Source organism: Capra hircus, chromosome 21, assembly GCF_001704415.2.
Source record: "Capra hircus breed San Clemente chromosome 21, ASM170441v1, whole genome shotgun sequence".
Taxonomy (NCBI): domain Eukaryota; kingdom Metazoa; phylum Chordata; class Mammalia; order Artiodactyla; family Bovidae; genus Capra; species Capra hircus.
This window is the reverse complement of record NC_030828.1, coordinates 12044255-12069488: the sequence shown is the minus strand read 5'-3', so window position 1 is coordinate 12069488 and position 25234 is coordinate 12044255. Positions and strand designations below refer to the sequence as shown.

Genomic DNA, 25234 nt, shown 5'->3' with positions numbered 1-25234 from the left:
CAGTGGTTGCAGCTCCCAGGCTCTAGAGTGCGGGCTCAGTAGTTGTGGAACATGGGCTTAGTTGCTCTGCAGCACCTGGGATCTTCCTGGATCAGGGATTAAACCCATGTCCCCTGTACTGGCAAGCAGATTCTTTACCACTGAGTCATCAGGAAATTCCGCCCCCCCCTTTTTTTTTTTTTAGGAAAGGGACTTCCCTGGTGGTTCAGTGGTAAAGAACCCACCTGCCAAAGCAGGAGGTATGAGAGACATGAGTTTGATCACTGGGTCAGGAAGATCTCCTGGAAGAGGGCCTGGCAACCCACTCCAGTATTCTTGACCTGGAGCATCCCATGGACAGAGGAGCCTGGCAGGCTGCGGTCCATAGGGTCGCACAGAGTCAGATACGACTGAAGTGACTTTGCACACACACATGCACCTCTAGGAAAACCTGTGTATCATAGAAGAACTCAAGATAGAAATTAAGAAGTATTGTGAATTAAATGGTAATGATTTTGGCATAATGATTTGACATAAGACTTGTGGGATGCAGCTAGTCTGAAAATCAGTATCTAGTTTTCCATGTCAAGAATCTAAATGAAAAAATGAAACTTAAACCCAGAGAGTATAGGAAGAAGGAAAAAGTAACATATGGAACAGGAATCAGTAAATAAATCAACAAAAGTAATTTTAGAAATATTAAAAACTAATAAACCCCTTAAGACTGATCAAGAACATAAGAGATCAAGCATATTACCAATATACTATTCCATGTTGAATTGGAAACTCTGAGCAGTGAAGGAAGAAAAAATACTTATTTTAGAAAAGATGAGTGCGTAAATGAACTGTGGTATATCCACGCTTTGGAATATTATTCAGCAACAAAAATAAAGGAGCTATCGAGCCACAAAAAGGCATGGAGGACATTTAAATGCATATTACCAAGTGAAAGCAGTCAGTCTGAGAAGGCTATGTAAAGTGTGTTTACAACTGTATGACATTCTGGAGAAGGCAAAACTATGGACAGTGAAGAGATTAATGATTGCCAGGTTTGAGAAGGGAAGAGGAGGGAGGGATGAGTAGGTGATTTTTACAACATGGAGATGATTGTATATGAGGCTATGGTGGTAGACACATGACCTTATGCATCTGTCCAAGCTAATAGAACTATACAATAAAGAAGTAAATACTAAGGTAAATTATAGACCTTAGTTAATAATAATATCAATAATAGTTTATCAATTGTAACCATATTAGTGTAAATCTTAATAACTGGGGATATTGTATATAGGGAGGAAGAGGAGATATGAGATTATACTTTTCAATTACTCTGTATACCTAAAATTGCTCTAAAAATTTAAATCTATTACCAAAAATAAAGAGATATATAGAAAGTAACCATATTCATAGCTAGAAAGAGAACAATATGAAGCTGTTCTCAGATTAATTTGTAATAAATATGTACATACAATATGCAAAGAAAAATACTTATAAATTCAGCTTATTAAATTTTTTAAACATGTCATTCTTGGTACCTTAATATAAATCTTTGTTTTTTTAAGGCTAGATACTGGGTGAAAAGATTTGCAACAAAAATACAAAGAAAGCATTATTATTAGATTTGTTTAAAGTACCATTTCAAATAACTGAGAAAGAAACTCTGAAGCTGTCATGCTAAGAGAATAATGGATCAATTCCCTTTCACAATTTCAGGTAGGCACATGTTAGAAAAATCTTGCAAAGGTAGGTGCAAGCAAAGATGTTGCGCAATAGGAAATTATTGGCTGATCTTAGATATATTAATTAATACATCTACTTTGAAGAACAATTTGGCAATACCTCGTGAGTCACGTATAGGATCCACATAACCTACAAACCAATAACTCAACTCTGAGATATGGTGTTTCTCAATGGGACCTTGCTGGTAATTTGGGCAGGGCAAGCCTCTCTTCTGGGGTGTCATTCATATCTCTGAGTCACACCCACTGTGTGTGAGTTATGTCTCCTACTATGGTCATTCAAGCATCCAAACATTCTTCAAACATTTCTGATTACTTCTAATGAGGCTTCCCTGGTTCAGATGGTAAAGAATCTGCCTACAATGCAGGAGACCCAGGTTTGATTCCTGAGTTGAGATCCCCTGGAGAGGGAATGGCAACCCACTCCAGTATTCTAGCCTGGAGAATTGCATAGACAGAGGAGCCTGGCGGGCTGCAGTCCATGGGAGCACGAAGAGTCAGACATGGCTGAGTAACTAACACTTTCACTTTCTAACAGAGGAGTCCATGGCTGATTGACAACCCTGAGAGAAACTGACTTATGCATCAGAAGATATGTCTAAGAATCTTCTTTAAACCTTTGTGTAATTATTTAGTTGTAAAATATGGTAAGCATCTGAAGTATCCATCAGCAGGAAAATTAAATTGTGGAATCTTCTGAAAATGGAAATAGGATATGACTGTTAAAAAGCTCTCTAATAAAACTACGTTTATGATTGTGGATAAAGTTCTTGAAAGAAATGTTGACTTAAAAGCATGGTTCAAGGACGTACTGTCTAAAATGAGGAGTATAGTCAATATTTGGCAATGTCTCTAAGTGGAAAGTAGCCTTTTAAATTTGTATAAAATATTTTAAAAATTGAAGAAAAGGATAGAGGAAGATTATTATTTCCCTCAGGTACCTCTGAATTGTTTGACATGATAAAATAAATAGGCATTACTGTTAAAAATATAAAAGTTTGGGGTAATATACAGTTTATATAAAGTTTGCAATAGTTTCTAATTATGAAAAATAGTACTATGTTAGCATATCCCTGAATGACCTCTAACAAAATAACTGCATTATGATAAATATAATTTAGAATAGTGGTTCCTTCTGGCAGGGCATGAGGGGAAAGTCATCAGAAAGAACCACACAGGTAGTGTCCTTGCAGCTAAGTTTCTATTTCACCAGTACCTTGATGTTATATAATTTTCTATACATATTCATAGGGCTAACTTTTTCTTTTTTAGAAAGTTACAAAAGAAAACAAAGTTTGAAACAAATAAAAAACAGCAACAAGAGGGGGTGTAGGAATACATAACCAGGGCTGAGAATATCTGAGTGTTGCTACGAGGTCCAGAGATCTGAAAATGATTATGAACTGAGGTATGTATATAGACAGTGTCAGGGTGAAATCAACAAATCAATCAATAAACATAACAATTAATAAAGGAAATTCTTTGTGTCAAGGAAAATCAGGAAAGATTTAGAAGACTTTAGGGTAGGAGATATAATGTCAAAACCCACTTGCTGCTGCTGCTGCTGCTAAGTCACTTCAGTCGTGTCTGACTCTGTGTGATCCCATAGATCCCACCAGGCTCCCCCGTCCCTGGGATTCTCCAGCCAAGAACACTGGAGCGGGTTGCCATTTCCTTCTCCAATGCATGAAAGTGAAGTTGCTCAGTCGTGTCCGACTCCTAGTGACCCCATGGACTGCAGCGCACCAGCTCCTCCGTCCATGGGATTTTCCAGGCAAGAGTACTGGAGTGGGGTGCCATTGCTTTCTCTGATAGACGCACTACCGTGTGTGAAATAGAGCTAGTGGGAACCTGCTGGGTAGCGCAGGGAGCTCAGCGTGGTGCTCCGTGACGACTTAGAGGCGTGGGATGGTGGCCGGGATGGTGGCTGGGGGCGTGGCTCAGGAGGGAGGCGATGTATGTGTACACAGCCTGAAGAAGGTCATGGACAGAGGAGCCTGGTGGGCTGCAGTCCACAGGATCCGCTCAGAGCCGGACACCACTGAAACCACTTAACAGACATGCGCGCATAGCTGAGTCACCTCATCCTACAGCAGAAACCAACACGATATTGTAACGCAGCTACTCTCCAATTAAACAAATGAGAGATGGCACGTCAGGAGGGACATGGTGCTCAGTTCCTTCTTAGTTTGTTCAGTTGATTTCCTTTCTCTAAGTGCAGTTAAAGTGAAAACACAAGCGTGCTGAAGAAATTTGCGTTTGTGAAATCTGAGAGTCAGTGTTCATACTGACTGTAGAGCATTAGAAAGCTACCAGAAATGATGAGTGCCTGGTAATCACTGTTGCCTTCCCTCCCTTCTCTCTCCCATTTCTCATAGGATAAAGGGGAAATCCCCAAACTGCAGAATGTTCTTTAGTCCACCTATCCCTGCCAGACACTGATACTTGGTAAAAGACAGATGGTAGAAACCCTTGGGTAGGGTAAAGGTCTGCATGGCCTCTATGTTACCTGATAACACTGAGACTTTCTTGTCAGGATGTCCAGCATCAGGCTGGCCCAGCTTTTACTGCCAAAGCACCACCTGCCCCCTCAAGTTGAGTTAGGCCTCTTTAGTGTTAGGTCTCTGGTTTCTCTTGAATGCTTCTGGACGGGCGGATGCTGCTCATAGTTCAGCCTGGCCCACAGAATGAAAGTGAAAAGTGAAAGTGTGAGTTGCGTCTGACTCTTTGAGCCTCCTTGGGCTGTAGCCCAGCAAGCTCCTCTGTCCATGGAAGTCTCCAGACAGGAATGCTGGAATGTGTTGCCATTCGCTTCTCCAGGAGATCTTCCAGACGCAGGGACTGAATCTGGGTCTCCTGCGTTGACAGATGCATTCTTTACCTTTTTTACCCTCACCTACCTTCCCTGGTGATAGAATACCACTGATTTAATTGACCTTTTCTCATCTTGTTTTCTTCCTACTCTCCCTGCAGACCCATCCATTTATTGTTTTTTAAGTTGAGCTGACTCTTTTTATGTTTATACTTTAAAAAATTTTAACTTTGAGATTTCATTTTTTCTTTCTTTTTGGTCTCTCTCTCTTTTTTAAGAAAAATCTGCTTTGTTTTCTTCCAGTTGCTCTTGCTAAAAGTGAATCAGAATAATTTAGACGGTCTCCATTTCTTCCATATCTGTTCATTTTGACAACTTATGTTAAAGCATTGGCATTCTTAATAACATTTCTATGTCAGGGATTCCTAAGACCACCCCCAGGTCAGGTGGCTCTCTAGAAGGACTCAACATTTTGTCATACTCATAGCTATGATTTCCTAAGGGAAAGGATGCTTAGCAAAATCAATGAAGAGAAAAATGCATACAGATTCCCTGTAAAGAGTCACTTAGGACAGGCTTGATTCCTCTAACAAGGAGATGTGATGGCACCTGCGAAATGTTGTCTACCAGGGAAAGTCATTAGAGAACTATCTTTCTGGCTACCCAGAATTTAGAGGGTAGTACATGGATCTCTGGATGTAAGGGAGGGCTGAAGAAATAGACTAAGTGGACCAAAATTGGAGGCTATGTCACAGCCAACATTTTATCTTGCAAACAGGAGCATCTCTGGCTCTGCTGTCACTGGACTGGCCTCCAGGGTGTCAGTCCCTGTTGTCAAAAGCATCTTCATCCTTAGTCGCTCTGCTGGTGTTTAATTCTTCACTTCACGGCAGCTGCCATTGGAGAGATTTTTGAAGTAGATTTGTGTTGGGAACTGGTCACATAGGCACCCTCTGCCTAGCGTATATTACATGTCCAGACTTTTAGATGGGAAGCCAGTATTCAGCATAAGACAAATGGTTTGCATACATGGTTTAGGGACAGTGAGATACTCTTGTCACTTAGGATGTTGGGAAACCTTGGCATCCAAGTTCCTAGATGCCACCCTAGGAATAACCGTGCACATAGGTCTTTTCAGCTCAGTTCAGTCGCTCGGTCATGTCCGACTGTTTGCGACCCCATGAACCACAGCACGCTAGGCCTTCCTGTCCATCACCAACTCCCGGAGTTCACCCAAACCCATGTCCATTGAGTTGGTGATGCCATCCAGCCATCTCATCCTCTGTCATCTCCTTCTCCTCCTGCCCTCAGTAGATCTTTTAAAAGACAGCAATCTCAGACCTGCCCCTCCTACTTTTCTGTGCGATTTATTTATTCTTTTGGAGTGGAGTGTTAGCCCAGGGCTCATTTAAAGATCATTTATACCTTTTGGTCTTCTGGCCATTACAGGCAAGATAATAACTGTGGATATGCTGTCAGAGATGGAATCAAAGTGAAAATACAGGTATCTGATGCTTCAGATAATCTTGCCCCTTCCTCTCCTTTCCTCTAGTCTTCTCCAAGCACAGATTGTGAATTAGGAGTGATTGGTAAAGAGGTAAGAAATTCTGAGATGCTTTCCTTTTTTTTGTAGATGAGATTTTTAACAGGACAATAGTGTTGGCAGGGCATGTCGTTATCCAGAGGAGATAGAACCTACTTCTCTGTTTTTTTGTTTTCTTTCCAAGAACATATGTAGTGGGACTGAACATGCATCCAGTCCTTTTGGTTGATCTCAGTTATAGAGACATTTCTGTCTCCATGATACTGTCGTTTTTGTTTAATTGCCAAGCTGTGTCTGACTTAGCATGGATTGTAGCTTCCAGGCTCCTCTGTCCATAGGATTTCTGAGGCAAGAATACTGGAGTGGGTTGCTATTTCCTCCTCCAGAGAATCTTCCTGACCCAGGAATTGAACCCACATCTCTTGGATCTCCTGCTTTGGCAGGTGGATTCTTTACCACTGAGCCACCAGGGAATCCCGTCTCCATCATATATTTTTAAAAAATAGATGTCTGGTATGTAGAATGATTTCCCTTCCCTCAACTGGCTTATAAATTTAGTCACAAGTTAGATGATAGATTGAGAAGATATATTTTAGAAGAAAAAAGCCAATTGACTGTAAAAGCAGAGAAATCGTTTGTTCTTTTTATGAAACTGTTTTGGAGACCTTTCCATTACGGATAACATCTTTTAGATAAATGAGGTAGGGGTTATTTCTGCTACAGTCCCGTTCAGTTCAGTTGCTCAGTTGTGTCCGACTCTTTGCTATCCCATGGACTGCAGTATGCCAGGCCTCCCTGTCCATCGCCAACTCCTGGAGTTTACTCAAACTCATGTCCATTGAGTCGGTGATGCCATCCAACCAACTCATCCTCTGTCATCCCTTCTCCTCCTGCCTTCAGCCTTTCCCAGCATCAAGGTCTTTTCAAATGAGTTGGCTTTTCCCATCAGGTGGCCAAAGTATTGGAGTTTCAGCTTGAGCATCAGTCCTTCCAATGAATATTCAGGACTGATTTCCTTTAGGATTGACTGGTTGGATCTCCTTGCAGTCCAAGGGACTCTCAAGAGTCTTCTCCAATACCACAGTTCAAAAGCATCAATTCTTCTGCGCTCAGCTTTCTTTATAGTCCAACTCTCACATCCATACATGACCACTGGAAAAACCATAGCCTTGACTAGACGGACCTTTGTTGGCAAAGTAATGTTTCTGCTTTTGAATATGCTGTCTAGGTTGGTCCTAACTTTTCTTTCAAGGAGCAAGCATCTTTTAGTTTCATGGCTGCAGTCACCATCTGCAGTGATTTGTTTCTGTTTCAAGTATAATTAAATATACCCAGGGGTACAAACTCTTACCCTGTTCTATCAGAATGCTGAATAATCCTTCTTTAGAATTTCATTTGCCTTTATCTTTCACCATTAGATAAGCATATACATCATCAGATTTTCACTTTTATTGAATTTAGTTTGGATTTTTCCCCCCTTTATTAAGAGAATATATTGGATTGCCCAAAAAGTTTGTTCGGGTTTATCTGTAACATCTTATGGAACAAACTTTCTGGCCAACCTATAAATAGGAGATTTTCTTTCTACTGGTAAGAAAAAAGATACTGTGGTTAAGTAAAAAGATACCTCAGTAATATTGGTAACACATTCTGACTTGTAATAACTGCTTCCTGCTCTGTCATTGGAGTTGATACTTATATTGTGAAAGGAAACCCTTTTCGTCACATTTACACTAAAGGAGAGCTTCGAGAATCAGTTTGAGTCAGTGTTACTGAATAACTCTAATGCACATAATGGTAAGGTAAGCTGTTGCCATTCTCAGAATGTCTTTCCTTGCTTGTGTTTCTCGTTCAGTGAGTGGTTGTGGTCCAGGTTCAATCAGAAACTTCTGAGCTGACATTTAGGAGGTTAGCTCTTTTTCCATTTGGCCAATTGCTAGCAGCCAGCTCGGGAGGATGTCTGGGTTAAAACCATGATAAATGGAACTTCCATTAGGCTCCTTGGCTTGGGGCTTGTTTCCTGTAAAAGCTTTGTCCTGACTTGAGTGGTTTGATGAAGCAGAATACTTATTTTCTTTCAGTAAATGAAAACTGAAGTTTAGCAGATCAGGTAGCCTAGGTATCTTGTTTTTTTTTTGTTGTTTTTTTTTTTTACTTTTTTTTAGGTATCTTGTTTTGCAAAGAGATTCTGCTTCTAGTGCTGATGGTGTGCAAAGCCTGGGTTATGTTTCAGCTTGTGGCCCATTGGGTGTTTGTGAAAATAGCCTATGAACTTTTTTCACTGTAGAAAATGGAACAGATGTTTGTTTTTAAATATCCTTTGAGATGAAGAAAACTCAGTATATTTTATATACTATATCTATTTTGTGTATATATTTTATATCTAATATATATATTTATACCTGATACTATTTTTATATCTAATATATATTAGATATATTTTAAATATATATTTTAGATATTTATATCTGATATATATATTTTATATCTAATACTCAGTTGGATTTACCTCACCACCATTTTCTTCAAACATTAGATTTACTCTAGTAAGTTTCCTTTATTCTGAACAGTACATTATGACTTGGTGGGATGACATTTTTAGGCATCAAAGAGACCACAGGCTAACGTGTATTATAAGCTTTATATACACTTTTAAGATTTTCTTTTTTTCCTGGGCGCATACCTTTTGTGTTTATATGTTTGCGGTTCTGCACACCAGGCATTGAACATTTGGGGAAATTGGTAAAAATGCTTTTGCGAAACTTATTAAAATAATTCTGGTTCCAGGTGAAATTGAATAAAGCCACTCCAACCTTTTTTCCCCAATGAATGCAGACATGAATCTGGATGAAGTGCCAGGTGAAGCTGGTTGAGGTTTCTGAAAAGTAAATATTAGCATGTTGACTAGGGAAGAATTGTTGCTGTTTAGTCTCTAAGTCGTGTCTGGCTCTTTGACAACCCTGTGGACTGTAGCCTACAGGCTCCATCTGTCTATGGTATTTCCCTGGCAGGAAGACTGGAGTGGTTTGCCATTTCCTTCTCCAAGGGATCTTCCTGACCCAGGGATCAAACCTGCGTCTCCAACATTGACAGGCGGATTCTTTACTACTGAGCCGCCAGGGAAGCGCAGGGAAGAATATTAGTATGAAACATCACTAAACTAGAGGTGGGCTTACAATTTTTCTCTCTGCTTATCCCCCCAGCTTGAAATTAGTGCAGTCCAACATCTAGAAGTCAGTGTTGGAACAGAAGTCCAGGAGACCCTTTTAGTTCTGACTCAAGGAGTAGGAAAGAGAAGCCTTACAGCTTGGAGAAAAGAGAGAAATCTCTCATCTTTTTTGGTCTCCTTTTCCTCAGTCGTGTTGTGCCCCAGCTCCCTGACAATCTTGTGGCAGAGGCAGCAGCAGCAAGAACAGCTGGCAGTGGGAAATTGCAAGAGCCAGGGCAGTAAGTTAAGGGACCACCCTGTTGGTAAAGCCGTAGTTATGAAAGGCAGAGCTGAAGCATGGCTTGCTTCTCCCACCCCCAGTCCTCCTAGTGCTCTGGTGCAGTCATAGAAGCAGGTTGCTGCTGACTGGAGAGGTGATGGGAGGAGTTCCAGGGTACTAGAAGGTTTCAGAGGAGGCAAGTGAGCCCATAAATCTATTTGTGAACTCCGAGACCTGCTGCAGTCTTCAAATGAATAGATCTGATCCTTCTTACTCAAATACCAAGGGCTTTGAGGGTGGAATTAACAAACAGAAATTCACTCAAGTCCAAGACTTATCTCTACATGGGGCACACCCAGTGCAAATCCGAATGGCTTTGCATAGCTTTTGAAAATGGAACTGACATGGGAGCTAGATCCCATAGAAGGTGGGTTGGAATTAATGGCCAGAAGCTAACCAAATCAGGTGCTTGATGATAAAATAATATCAACATTCGCCATATATTTAAATATGGCACAGGAATTTGTAAGAACATGCGAGATGTTCAGGATATAATTCATATTGGCATATGAAGTAGTACAGAAATCTTGTTACGTGGGAGCAGACAGCAGAAGACAATGAATTGATGACTTTATGGAAACTATTATAAATGTGCGCAAATAAATAATCTTCAGTCTTGAAATAAAAGTTAGAATAGGAAGCATTGGTAAAGCAATAGGAAATATAAAGTAAAAGCAAATGGGAAATTTATAATTAAGAAAATAGCCTCTCCACCTTGTACCCTCCCCCCACCAAAACCAAAACAACAACCTCACTATATGGATTCAGTAACAAAATGGAAACAACAGAAGAAAGAATTGGGAAACTTGAAAATAAATCAGTAGAAATGATCTGCTGTGAATATGGGAGAGGCAAAATATTGTAGAGACCCTAGAACCATTGAAGGATAGCAAACGTGCATAATGTTAGTATGATCAGAGGCTCAGAATGAAAGAGTGTGTGGCTAAAAAATATTGCAGGAAATAACGGCTGAAAACTTTCCAAGTTTTGGGAAAGAAATAAACTTATAAGTGCCAGAAGCTAAGCTAATCCCGAAGAAGATAAATCCAAAAAAATATACACCGAATCACATCATAACTGCTGCAAACTTAATGACAAAGACAGAATCTTGAAAGCAGTCAGAGAAAAGTGACCTTATCTATAGGAAAACAGTGATTGAAATGACTGAATTTCTCATCAGAAATCACAGAGGGCAGAAAGAAACATCACATCATGTTTAAAGTGCTGAAATAAAAATGTGGAATCCTGTATCCAGTGAAAATATCCTTGAAAGTGAAATGAAGACATTCTCAGATGAAGGAAAACCAAGAGAACAGACCTTCTAAGAAATAGCTAGTTAAGGAAATTCCTTGGGAAAATGGGAAATAATACAAGAAGGAAATTTAGAATATCAGGAATGGAGGAGGTGGTAAATATAACAGAATTTTTTTCTTGAATTATGAAACAATGATTCACCATTGAAATCCCAAGTAAAACGTTGTCTGATGGGAATTTTCAGTGTATTTAGATGTATATATAACAGAGTCTATAAAAAGGAGATGATGAGGAAACCTATATGGTGGTATGGAAGGCAGAATAATCTGTGGGTGTCCAGCCCCGGTGGATCCAGGGTGATTCGAAGGAAAGATGGATAGGCGAGGGAAAAACTTATTTATTTAGAGATATAAGATTAGATTAGGAAAAAATAGTATAGTAGGAAATTTAGGTGGAGAAAAAGAGGCTGAATAACTTGGTTTACGGGGAAAACCAATAAAACCTCGAGACAAGAGGTTTATATCATCTACGTTAGGCCACCGGTGCCCACTTGAATATCGGGGGGGTGCTCTGCCTTGGGCTCCCCCTCGCATGGATCTTAGAAGCTGGGACAAGTAAGTAGACATGGCGAGCCTCTCCACTCCAGATGGGAATTCAGCTGAAAAAGGGGAGAAAAGAACGACATGGGGAAGCCCAGCATCTGTTCAAGACTCCAGAACTTTATTTTTCAAAATTGGCTTATATACCCCAAGTTGTACATAAAGAAATAGTGGAATATGCAGAGTTATGCAGGGGCAGCAGTCCTGACCCTCATTGAGACAAACAAGGCTTTCTTTTTGCATACCCTCCCATATACAAAAGGTCTCAGGTGGTTTACATTATCTTCTGGCCAAGAGGCCTGCTAACATTTTTATGGCTCTCTTCCTGGATAACTGTCTATCAACCAGAAAACTCCTTTTCCCTAGAAGTGTCTTTTCTTTACTCTGCATCACCCTCAAAGTACTAAATAAAGTTACATTCCTGTAGAACAAAGGTGCAGTGGGTTATAACAAGGAAAGTACTTAACTCAAAGATCTGATGTTGCTAATACCAGGTCTACTACCTGTTTTTCTATACACCAACTATATCTAAAAATAAAGGAAATGAAAATTTGGCAGCAAGTATTGGCTCAACAAATGAAACCTTTAATCAGTTCTATTCTAATGATTTTGACTCCTCGGAAGCCCCTACATTCCTAGGATGTTTTAAGCTTCCTGTGCCTCCTGCGGTCAGGAGGCCTCAAACAATCACATGCACAGCTGTACGAGTCCTGCAGGCAGGCTAGACAGCCATCAGGGGGGTTTTTGGATTGAAACACTCGTATTATGCCCAGGAGATTTATTATCTAAAAGCTCTAATTTTTTCCGGAAAAAGGTGGTGGGGGGACAGCCCCCTGTTAATGACAGAAGAGTAGGTGGAAAGCATAACACAGTAAAGCAGGCAGACTCTGGTCTTGCGGGGTGGATGCTCAGGAAATTCCAGGGGGAACCCCTGAAGCTGATCACGTCCTTGCATTTTGTCAGGCTTCCTTCCACATGACCTTGTCACGAGCGGGATTCTTCATGCTGGCCCCCTGCAATAGTCTACTTCCTGCCCCCCACAAATGTCCACATTCTGTTACCCAAATTCTGTGAATATGGTACAATAAATGGCAAAAAGAACTTTGTAGATGCGATTATGGCTGTAAATCTTGAGACGTGCTGTCCTGATGGAGGCAGTTATATCATGAATTCTTAAGAATGAAAGAGGAAGGCAGAAGAGAGGGTCAGAGAGATGTAGTATTGAGGATGATTTTCCTTGCTGGTGGTGGCGTTAAAAGTGGAGAAGAGGGCCCAGGCATGTGGGCAGCCTCCACAGCTGCAAAAGGCCCTCCACGGTCAGCCAGCAAGAGAATGAGAACTTTTTGGTCTGGAATGACCGAGAGACAGATTTATCTCTGGAGCTTTCAAGAAATTATGCAGTCTTGTCAACACCTTGGTTTAATTTAATGAAATATATATTAGACCTCTGGCCTCCAGAATTGAACAATAATGAATTTATCTTAATAAGCCACTAAGATTGTAGTTTTTTATAGCAGCCGTAGGAAACAAACGCATGTGGTTTGGTTTTTCTATTCTGGTTGGAGTGCTGAACTATTGATTCCAAGTAAGGGGTAAAAGGTTAACTCTGCATGTTGTAATCCCTAGATCAACCACTAAAAATTTACACAAAAATATAGTAAAAAAGAATGATAATTTGAGTTAAAATGGAACGCTAAATAAACCTAACCAATGCAGGTAAGGGGAACTAGAACAAGCCGTAGAGGAAACACACAGGAAACAAAATGCTCAACCTAAGTACAAACATATCATCACATTAGATATTAATGGTCTACAAAGTGAAAGTCGCTCAGTCGTGTCCGACTCTTTGCGACCCCATGGACTATACAGTCCATGGAATTATCCAGGCCAGAATACTGGAGTAGGTAGCCGTTCCCTTCTCCAGGGGATCTTCCCAATGCAGGGACTGAACCATTACTAGCTGAGCGACAAGGGAAGCCCTTAATGGTCTGAACCAACTAAAGGATAGAGATCTTCAGATTGTATTTAAATAGCAAGAAGACAGCTGTGTTAGTTGTAACATGTTTGCGGATAACAACAGGCCTTCAACATACAGAGGCAAAAAATGATATAACTGATAGGAGAAGTAGACAAATTCACAATTATAGTTGAAAAGCAAACACCTCTCTTTAAGTAGCATAAGGAGTTGAGGATAACAAGAACTAAACCATCAACCAACTAGACTAACGGACACCTATATAACACTCGGGGCTTCCCTGGGGGCTCAGTGATAGGGAGTTCACCTGCCATTGCAGGAGACGTGGGTTCGATCCTGGGTCGGGAAGATCCCCTTGAGAAGGGTGCAGCACCCCACTCCAGTATTCTTGCCTGGGAAATTCCATGGACAGAGGAGCCTGGTGGGCTACAGTCAGTGGGGTCACGAAAGAGTCAAACACAACTTAGCAACTAAGCAACAGCAACAATATAACACTCCACTAAAGGCAAATGGACTAAAATATTTTCAGATGAATGTGGAAACAAGCATTTTGAACCTATGTGCAAGTTTAACTGTAAGATGTGAATTAAATAATGTATTTGTGTCCTGCTAATGTGAGGTATGTTTATGTTTACAGTAGCATTTTTAAAAGCAGCAAAGAATTGTAAAACATTTTTAAAATTTAAAGCTGAATGACCCAATATTATATAATTGAAATAATGATAATTTTAAAGCTGGAGAACAGTATATTAAAAATTTACTCTTTGTGAAGCAGTTTTTTAATTGTTTTATATGGACAAATTCATTCAGTTCTCACAAGAGCCCTGTGAGGTAGTTATGGTTAAATTTATGTATAAAATGGAAATAAAACCAGTACAGTATTTTAAAGCAATTATCTCCAAATTAAAAATAAATTTTTAAAAAAACTAAAAAAAGGAAACTGTAATGAGACACAGAACTCTAAAGTGACTTAAGATATCAAAATATGACATTATGATGGTATCATCAGTAGGAATGAAAACAAACATAGCTTTTCCTGACTGCCCTTTCTCTGCATCAGATACTCAGACACTGGGGCTTTATCTTATTTTGTTTTTAAGCTGGGTGATATATTCCCTAATGAATAGGTGAAAAATTGAGATTTAGTGTGATAGTATACCTGAGAAGAACATAAAAAATTAAAATTGCAGCTTGTGGAGTCTGTCTCTAGGATCCAAGGTCTTCATCTCTGCATTGCCTGTTGAAGATACCAAGTTCATCCTTCGAGCTGATGGCCATCAGTCCAGAGCTGGGGGGCTGTCACCTAGTCCTGATCTTCAGCAGGGACCTCCCAATGACTCTATCCTGGGCTGGGTATAAACGCATGGAGTCCTTGATTTTGGAAAATGCTTTTTATCGTAGCTCTTAGCCTTTTTTGTCATTAGACAAATGTGACACTTGAGTATAGGCCAGCTTAGACTGACTTGACCACACTGTACTCTTTCATATTGAAAAGATGTATCATGAGGCACTTGATACGTTGGATGAGGGTTATGGCACCAAATTTGATTTTAATCCAATTTCCTAATAAGTCCAACCTATTATGTCTTAAATTACTCCCTTTCCTGCATAGCATTCAGCAGACTGTATTGTATTTGTTGGGGAAGCATTCCTGTCACTCAGACCTGTTTGTGGGAAACATTTTCTCTCTTTCATTCTCCAACTGAAGCTCTGAAGGTTGCTTTTCTTAGGATTTCCATTGTAGAAGCTTTCATAGTTCTTCTGGTCTGGTACATTGGACTAAGGGCAGACCTCTCACTTTTATAAATGTTTTCCTCTTTAGTTACCCTTATTTTAATATAAAATTTGAAGATACTAGTTGGAATCCTAGTTGATATGAGTGTGTATTTGTCCTTCAAAATGCACACTTAACTCTAGAAAGGGAGATGATAAAATTACAGCAGGATTGGCAAACCATAGTCTGTTGCCTGTTTTTATAAATAAAGCTTTACTGGGACCGTAGGTACGCTTTCATTTCGGTATCATGCATGTCTCCTCTGGTGTCAGAGCAATAGGATTAAGTAGTTTGAACTGTCTCACTCTCAGACTATGTTTACTAACTGGCCTTGTTCAGAAATTGTTTGCTGACTGTGGGTTTAGAAACAGAAAGGCATTCTCTTGAACATAATGGTTAAAAGATGCTATTATTTTTCTAGTAAATGTCTTTTGCTCTGCTTTCTTTTGAGAGAAAGAAGCCTTTTGTAATTATTTATTTTTATTCTTTTTTTCCAAGATTTATGAAGATATAATTGACAAGTAGAAATTGCATATATTTAAGATATATGGTGGTCAATTTAATTCACATATATATTACAAAATGATTACCACAATCAAGTTAATATCTCCCATCACTTCTTGTATTTACCATTTTTATGTGTGTGTTTGTGTAGGGGGATAGAAACCTAAAGATCTATACCCTTAGCAAATTTTAAGGGTACATGGTGTTTATAAAAATAAAAAAGACAAAGAGATGAGTGTTGTTGAGGGTGTGGAAAATTGGGAACTCTTACATACTGCTGATGGAGATATACATTGTTACGTGTGCTAAGTCGCTTCAGTTGTGTCTGACTCTTTGTGTTCCTATGGGCTGTAACAGGCTCCTCTGTCCATGGGATTCTGCAGGCAAGAATACTGGAGTGGGTTGCCATGCCTTCCTCCAGGGATCTTCCCCACTCAAGGATCGAACTCCCGTCTCCTGCATTGACAGGCGGGTTCTTTAATACTAGTGCCACCTGGGAGGCCCACTCTGCACCTTTAAAGACCCACAGTTTAAACCTAAATACATACATATAATCTGTAAAAAAAATTAACTATGTTGAACCTGTGAAACTGAAAAGGAGTCTCCTTAAAACCAGGATCCCCTATTGAATTTATGGTTAATCTCTCTATCCCACATTTGATTCATTTCTTTCTCCCATTTAACTTCAATCCTATGCTAACAGAACACCAATCAGCCAGCACTCAGATGACTAAAATTACTGCTATTGATTACATCTTTGCGAGTGTGCTAAGTCTCCTCAGTTGGGTCTGACTCTCTGCGACCCTATGAACCATAACCTGCCAGGCTTGTCCATCCATGGGATTCTCCAGGCAAGAATATTGGAGTGAATTCCCACTTCCTCCTCCAGGGGATCTTCCTGACCCAGAGATAGAACCTGCATCTCATTAACTGTACATCGGTATAGTTATGGAAATCGGTATGGAGGTTCCTTATAAAAAGTGAAAACTACAATTAAACCAGCTATCCTATTTGTGGGTATATATTCAAAGAAAATGAAATCAATGTCTCCAAGGGAACTCTGCATCCCTTTTTCTCTGCAACATTATTCACAGCAGCCAGGATATGAAAAAAAACAAGTAGCCGTTGAAGGATGAATGGTAAGAAAATGTGGTACACATGCACATCAGTCCAGCTCAGTCCAGCCGCTCAGCCGTGCCCGACTCTGTGCGACCCCATGAATCGCAGCACGCCAGGCCTCCCTGTCCATTACCAACTCCCGGAGTTCACTCAGACTCATGTCCATCGAGTCGGTGATGCCATCCAGCCATCTCATCTTCTGTCGTCCCCTTCTCCTCCTGCCAATCCCTCCCAGCATCAAAGTCTTTTCCAACGAGTCAACTCTTCACATGAGGTGGCCGAAGTACTGGAGCTTCAGCTTTAGCATTGTTCCCTCCAAAGAAATCCCAGGGCTGATCTCCTTCAGAATGGACTGGTTGGATCTCCTTGCAGTCCAAAGGACTCTCAAGAGTCTTCGCCAACACCGCAGTTGAATCAAAAGCATCGATTCTTTGGTGCTCAGCCTTCTTCACAGTCCAACTCTCACATCCATACATGATCACTGGAAAAGCCATAGCCTTGACTAGACGGACCTTTGTTGACAAAGTAACGTCTATGCTTTTCAATATGCTATCTAGGTTGGTCATAACTTTTCTTCCAAGGAGTAAGCGTCTTTTACTTTGTCACCATCTGCAGTGATTTTGAAGCCCAAAAAAATAAAGTCTGACACTGTTTCCACTGGGAAACCCTCATCTATTTCTCATGAAGTGATGGGACCAGATGCCATTATCTTCGTTTTCTGAATGTTGAGCTTTAAGCCAACTTTTTCACTCTCCTCTTTCACTTTCATCAAGAGGCTTTTTAGTTCCTCTTCACTTTCTGCCATAAGGGTGGTGTCATCTGCATATGTGAGTTTATTGATATTTCTCCTGGCAATCTTAATTCCAGCTTGTGCTTCTTCCAGCCCAGCGTTTCTCATGATGTACTCTGCATAGAAGTTAAATAAGCAGGGTGACAATATACAGCCTTGACTCCTTTTCCTATTGGAACCAGTCTGTTGTTCCATGTCCAGTTCTAACTGTTGCTTCCTGACCTGCATATAGGTTTCTCAAGAGGCAGTTCAGGTCATCTGGTATTCCCATCTCTTCCAGAATTGTCCACATTGTATTGTGATCCACACAGTCAAAGGCTTTGGCACAGTGAATAAAGCAGAAACAGATGTTTTTCTATGATCCAGCGAATGTTGGCAATTTGATCTCTGGTTCCTCTGCCTTTTCTAAAACCAGCTTGAACATCTGGAAGTTCACAGTTCACGTATTGCTGAAGCCTGCCTTGGAGAATTTTGAGCATTACTTTACGAGCATGTGAGATGAGTGCAATTGTGCACTCCTTTTCTCCTTTGCTTTTCAATGGGATAGTTATTGAGTCCTAGAAAGAAGGAAATTCTGCCATTTGCAGCAATGAGTAAATTAATCTGGAGTGAAATAAGCCAGACTCAGAAAGCAGTCCTTTTATGAAAACATTTTTTATGTCAGTCTCATAGTTTTATTTATTTATTGCTTTAACTTTTCTGTTAACTACTCCGATTAAAGAGATCGCTAAGATTCAGTTCCTTAAGTGTTTTTCCTTACACTTGTGAAGTGAAGTGAAGTCGCTCAGTTGCGTCTGACTCTTTGTAACCCTGTGGACTGTAGTCCACCAGGCTCCTCCGTCCATGGGATTCTCCAGAAAAGAGTGCTGGAGTGGGTGGCCATTCCCTCCTCCAGGGGATCTTCCAGACCCAGGGATTGAACCCGAGTCTCCCACATTGCAGGCAGATGCTTTGCCCTCTGACCCACCAGGATAGATGTTCCTAATTATTTTTTTGTAGATGTTACCGATTAAAAGTTTTGGTCTTGATCACTTAGTGGGAAGGGTAAGAGTCTTTGAGTCACATTTCTCCCTTTGATGTGCTCTGACAGCGCAGAGAAGCTTCATATCCTTTCTCCGTGTCTTCTGTTTCCTAGGAGTCACTGAAGTGTCCCGCAGAGACGCATTCTTCCTCAGAGGGACTGCCTGAGTCTTCATGCAGCCATGGATCCGGATAAACCATCTGTCTGGGGCTCATTAAAGCAGCGGACCAGGCCTTTGTTGATCAACCTGAGCAAGAGGAAGCTGAAGAAGACCTCGAGCAAAACCCTGGAATTACGGGCCCAGCATCACCTGGACCGCCGCCTGAGCCTGTCCGTCCCGGACCTCCTGGAGGCTGAGGCCCTGGCCTCCGAGGGGCGGCCTTACTGCGGCCCCCAGTCATCCTACACCTCGGTGCCCAGCAGCCTGTCGACGGCTGGCATTGTTCCCAAGAGCAGCAGTAGCTCTTTGAAACAGTCTGAGGAAGAACTGGATTGGAGTCAGGAAGAAGTGGGCCCCTTCCACATGGAAACAGACTCTGAGGAGACCTTCACGTCTCCTGCCGAGGACAGGAGGGCTTCCAGCAACGGCACCTTGGGTCTGCTCCAGAAAACGCCCTCTGCAGAGGATGCCTCTGAAGGGCCAGAGGTGAGGCCCGGCCTGGGCGCTTTCCTGTTTTTCTTCTTTCTAAGTGCATTCAGTGCCCTTGGAAATTTTGGTTGGGATTTATTTTTGTGGTTAGTTTGGACAGAGAGGATGTCATTTATAACCATTTATATGAAGGTAATATTGATTGTACCCAGTGTTCCCCTTCGTTTGGGGGTTGACCTCTGTGTATCTTAAAAGTATTACAAATGACCTTCCTAGAACACTTTAAGGCATTAAAAGCCCCGTTGGATGTGTTTTCATTTTTCCATCTCCTGGCAAAGAAATCAAGAGCATAACTTTCCCTTTAACTTTTTGCTGAAATGTGTGTCTGATTCTGTCTCTCTGTCTCCTCCATTGCCCGGTCCTACCCACAGACAAAAGTGCACATTCACATTCCTAAAATATGTAGGAATATATGTATCTCCTTTTGACTGCCAAATAATTAGACTCTGTGCCCCCAGTGCAGGGGCCTGGGTTCGATCCTTTGTTAGGGAACTAGATCCCACATGCTGCAACTTAGAGTTTGCATGGTGCAGTTAGAAGATCCTGCATGGTGCAGCTAAGACCAGCGAACTCAAATGAATGAATGAATACCAAATATCTAAAAAAAAGCCAAACACTGATGGAAACAAATTCTTATCCTTTCAGAAATTTTTATAAAGCCTTAGTATTTCTTTATGATAACATATGCAAATATAATTGTGAGACAAATACTACATTTCTAGGATGAATTTAATTTAAATGTAGTTACGAGGTTACCAAGCTATGATTTGGATCGTCAATTTGATCAGTTATTTTTTAAAATAGCTCCCATTAATGGCACATGAAGTAGGTTTTTCAGTGTTCAGGTAATGGCTTAATTTTTCTATATTTGAGTTTAGTATTCTAATTGTGTAGAAAACTGGTCATTCAACTAGGATTTTTGATTTTATTTTTAGAACCAAAGCCTATTAATTATGCCATTTGTTCATATGTCATTGGAGGATGGGATTGTGGATATTTGAAGGCCTTATTTTTGGGGAAGCATTACCAGTTAGGATACTATTAACCATTAAATGACACCTATTTGTTTCATTACCATTAACATTTATGAAGCCCTTTTTGTAAAAATTTTGTGATTTTTTTTTTACTATTATTTGCAAAGTTGAAATATGTTTCCATTAACCAAAATATAAATTGAGTTATTAAACATAATTCATAATTGGTAGTTGAGTATGAAGGAGGTAAGATGTTAAATTATATACTCAGGTTAATCTTATTTTCTTGCTATTTATTAACTGACCAGGAAAAAATAGATGGGTTCCTTGGCCTTGATAGGCTAACAAACTCAAATTAGAATAAGTTGTTTTAAAAGTTAGTGCTGTTAAACTGTTTCACTGACTATACATATTTAGTGCCTACTCTATCAGTCCCATGGACAGAGGAGCCTGCAGGGCTACACACCATAGAGGCACAGAGAATCGGACACGACTGAATCGACTTAGCACGCACGTGCTATCTGGGGCACCATAGAGGGTCTGTTGTAAAGAAGAGATGGTTAAGAACGTAACTCTGCCGTCAGGATTGGGTCCATTGGGACATAGTTTTGCACAGCATTAAGTGTAGCGTAAGAGGTAAACCAACATCAGGACTGAGTGTGCATCCAAGCCTTTGTCCCGGCCGCTCAGTGAGCCGAGATCATATGGCGGGATCCAGGGACATGTCCTGTGGGAGGCAATACGCAGGCTGGCATAGAGGATAAGTAGGATTTGACAGGTAAGGCAATATGACAAACACAGGCCTGAGGTGTGGGTGTGGGTGTGGGTGTGGGTGGTTTAGTCACTCGTGTCTGACTCTGTGACCCTATGGACTGTTGCTTGCCAGACTTCTCTGTCCATGCAATTTCCCAGGCAAGAATACTGGAGTGGGTTGTCATTTCATTCTCCAGGGGATCTTCTTGGCCCAGGCATCAAATCCAGGTCTCCTGCATTGCAGGGGGATTCTTTACCAGCTGAGCCACCAGGAAAGCCCCAGTATGGAGGGGAGGCCAAAGGTGGGAAGCATTCTGCTCTGCCTGGAACGAAGGCATGGGGAGCTTTCTGATGTGGTGTGTGTGATGTGTGTGTAGTGGCAATGGGCTGTGCTGAGGGCTGGTCAGTGATATGATGGCGAATGGATGGATGCAGATGGGTGGTTGGTAGTGATTATTCTATCTTTTACCATCAATGCAAAAAAGCCTGGATCAAGTACAGTTTTTTTAAGAGTAGATAATTCCGGGTAATCTGATGAAACTCAGCCATTAAGCAAACAGCAGTAACAACAACAAAAACTTCTTGCTTGGGAAAGAATCTTCTGCCTGTTTTTTCCTGCCGTAAGCATAATTGGCGTAGACTGAGGCTGTATCTTCCTTCTGTGGCCACTCATTGCCACTTGGCAGCGTGGTGAGCTGTCTGCAGAGGATGGAGAGACTGGGCTGCAGCTCATCAGACCTGTAGGATCACTTGTGGTCAGCTGCAGTACTCACCTACTCGCCCCGCCTCCCCATGTATTCTCTGGGCTTCTTACTACCTGAGGATCCATGCTGCAGAAGTGAGCCCCTCCCTTGCTAATGTTTTGCACTAGGCTATGTTAACTGGAGGGTGGGTGTGACTAGAGGAGTCTTGTCTAACTTGTTTTGGTTTTCTCAGGGCCCAGCTCCATGCCTGGCCCCCTGGTAGGTGCTCAGTCTTGTTCTTCGTTTTTTTTTTTTTTTTTTAAATACAGAAATTGGTGATGGCAGTATATGCATTCAGGTTCCTAAGGCTCTTCTTGGTGTTTTCTCTTCATTTTGTGGTTTGAAGTCATGTCTTCTTGGACTGATCCTTCAATATCATGTAATGTCCTTCCTTGTCTCTTATAATATCCTTTAAGTCTGTTTTGTCTGATGTGGTAATTGCTATTCCAGCTTTCTTGTGATTTCCATTTGCATGCAATATCTTTTTCCGTCCCCTCACTTTCAGTCTGTATGTCTCCCTAGGTCTGAAGTGGGTCTCTTGTGGACAGCAGGTATATGATTCTTCTTTTTTTATCCATTCAGACAGTCTTTGTCTTTTGGTTGGAGCATTTAATCCGTTTATATTTTGAGTAATTATTGGTGTGTATATATATTCCTTTTGGCATTTTATTAATTGTTTTAGGTTTGTTTTTGTAGGTCTTGTTCTTCTCTGTGTTTCCTTTCTAGAGACATTTGTTGTAAAGCTGTTTGGTGGTGCTGATTCCCTTAATTTTTGCTTACCTGTAAAGCTTTTGATTTCTCCCTCTATTTTGAATGAGATCCTTTCTGGGTAGAGTAATCTTTCTTGTTAGGTTTTTGCCTTTCAGTACTTTAGATATGGAGAAGGCAATGGCACCCCACTCCAGTACTCTTGCCTGGAAAATCCCATGGATGGAGGAGCCTGGTGGGCTACAGTCCATGGGGTCGCTATATCCTGCCACTCCCTTCTGGCCTGCAAAGTTTCTGCTGATAGATTAGCTGTTAACCTTGTGGGAATTCCCTTGTATGTTACTTATTGCTTTCCCCTTGCTGCTTTTAATATATTTTCTTTGTAATTAATTTGTTAGTTTGATTAATATGTGTTTTGGCATGTTTCTCCATGGGTTTTTTCCTTTATGGGACTCTGTGCTTTTTTGGACTTGATTGACTATTTCTTTTCCATGTTAGGGAAGTTTTTGACTATAGTCTCTTCAAATATTTTCTGAGACTCTTTGACTTTTTTGTCTTCTGAAACCCCTATAATTTGAATGTTGATACATTTAATGTTTTCCCAGAGGTCTCTGAGACTGTCTTTAATTATTTTCATTCGCTTTTCTTTATTCTGCGCTTTGCTAGTTATCTCCACCATTCAACCTTCCAGCTCATTTATCTGTTCTGCCTCAGTTATTCTGCTGTTGATTCCTTCCAGAGTATTTTTAATTTCTGAAATTTCACTGTTCATCACTGCTTGTTTATTCTTAATTTTTTCTAGGTCCTTGTTAACTATGTTAAGTGATTCTTGCATTTTCTCTATTCTATCTTGAGATTTTGGATCATCTTTACTATTATAACTGAAGTCTTACAGGTAGTTTGCCTGTTTTCTCTTCATTCATCGGGTCTTGTGGGTGTTTACCTTGTTCCTTCATCTGCACAATATTTTTGTCATTTCATTTTGGCTGACTCACTGTGTTTGAGGTCTCCTTTCCCCAGGCCGTAGAGTCATAGTTCTTCTTGCTCCTGGCCTCTGCCCTTAGTGGGTTAGGTTGGGCCAGTGGCTTGTGTAGGCCTCGTGTTGGAGAGTTGCTGTCTAACACAGGGAGCTTAGCCGAGAGCTCTGTAATGACTTAGAAGGGTGGTATGGAGCCTCAAGAAGGAGGGAATTATGTGTACTTCTGACTGGTTCACATTGTTGTACAGCAGAAACCAACACAGCATTGTAAAACAGTTACCTCCAATTAAAAACTTTTTTAAAAGTCAGAATTTTTGGAGTTTTGTTGGAAAAAAACTAATCATATGGTCAGTGAACACTTTTTATATAGTTATGACTGAAAATATAGAGAGATTTAGAAAGGTGTAGAGCCCAAGTTCAATACTCATTTAAAATCTGAATTTGTTATCAGTGAATTAAAATTCTTTGTTGAAATATAGTTGATTTTCACTGTTGTGTTAATTTTTGCTGTACAACAGAATGATTCAGTTTTATATATATATATATATATATATATATTCACATTCTTTTTTTTAAATACTCTTTTCCATTATGATTTGTTACAGGATATTGAATACAGCTCTTTGTGCCATACAGTTGGACCTTGTTTTGATCCATTCTGTATATAAAAGCTTGCATCTCCTACCTACAACCTCCCATTCCTTCCCTTCCCCACCCACTTACCCATGGCAACCACAAGTCTGCCCTTACATATTTTTTAAATGAATGGGAGTCCTGCTGAAGCCATGTGATCTGTGAGGGAACATTTCATGCAAAGATGGGCACAATAGAGGACAGAAACGCTATGGCCCTAACAGAAAATATTAAGAAGAGGTGTCAAGAATACACAGAAGAACTATACAGAAAAGATCTTAATGACCCGGATAACCATGATGGTGTGACCACTCACCTAGAGCCAGACATCCTGAAATGTGAAGTCAAGTGGGCCTTAGGAAATATCACTTTGAACAAAGCTAGTGGAGGTGTTAGAATTCCAGCTAAGTGATTTCAAGTCCTAAGAGATGATGCTGTGAAAGTGCTGCACTCAATATGCCAGCAAATTTGGAAAACTCAGCAGTAGCCACAGGACTGGAAAAGGTCAGTTTTCATCCCAATCCCAAAGAAGGGCAATGCCAAAGAATGCTCAAACTACCGCACAATTGCACTCATCTCACACGCTAGGAAAGTAGTGCTCAAAATCCTTCAAGCTAGGCTTCAACAGTATGTGAACCAAGAACTTCCAGATGTACAAGCTGGATTTAGAAAAGGCAGATGAATCAAAGATCAAATTGCCAAAATCCACTGGATCATAGAAAAAGCTAGCGAATTCCAGAAAAACATCTACTTTTTCTTCATTGACTAGGCTAATGCCTTTGACCGTGTAGACCACAACAAACTGTAGAAAATTCTTAAAGAGATGGGAATACCAGACTGCCTTACCTTGCTCCTGAGAAACATGCATGCAGGTCCAGATGCAACAGTTAGAAGTGGACATGGAACAACAGATTGGTTCCAAATTGGGAAGAGGGGTGCATCAAGGCTGTATATTGTCATCCTGCTTATTTAACTTACAAGCAGAGTACATCATGTGAAATGCTGGGCTGGATGAAGCACAAGCTGGGATCAAGATTGTGGGGAGGAATATCAGTAACCTCAGATATGCAGATAACACCACCCTTATGGCAGAAATTAAGAGGAATTAAAGAGCCTCTTGATGAAGATGAAAGAGGAGAGTGAAGAAGCTGGATTAAAAATCAGCATTCAGAAAATGAAGATCATGGCATTGGGTTTC

The 25234-nt window shown here is 40.6% G+C and overlaps 1 protein-coding gene across 2 annotated transcripts in view; it reads left to right on the top strand.

Annotated features, from left to right (window-relative positions):
• The window catches only part of MCTP2 (multiple C2 and transmembrane domain containing 2), a 269217-nt gene that overhangs the window by 45582 nt on the left and 198401 nt on the right, over nt 1-25234 (top strand). For both annotated transcript variants that reach the window (XM_013972927.2, XM_013972926.2), the window contains exon 2: nt 18712-19243. In XM_013972927.2, the coding sequence (XP_013828381.1) occupies nt 18779-19243 (465 nt within the window). In that variant the 5' untranslated portion in view covers nt 18712-18778. The remainder of the gene's footprint in view (nt 1-18711; nt 19244-25234) is intronic.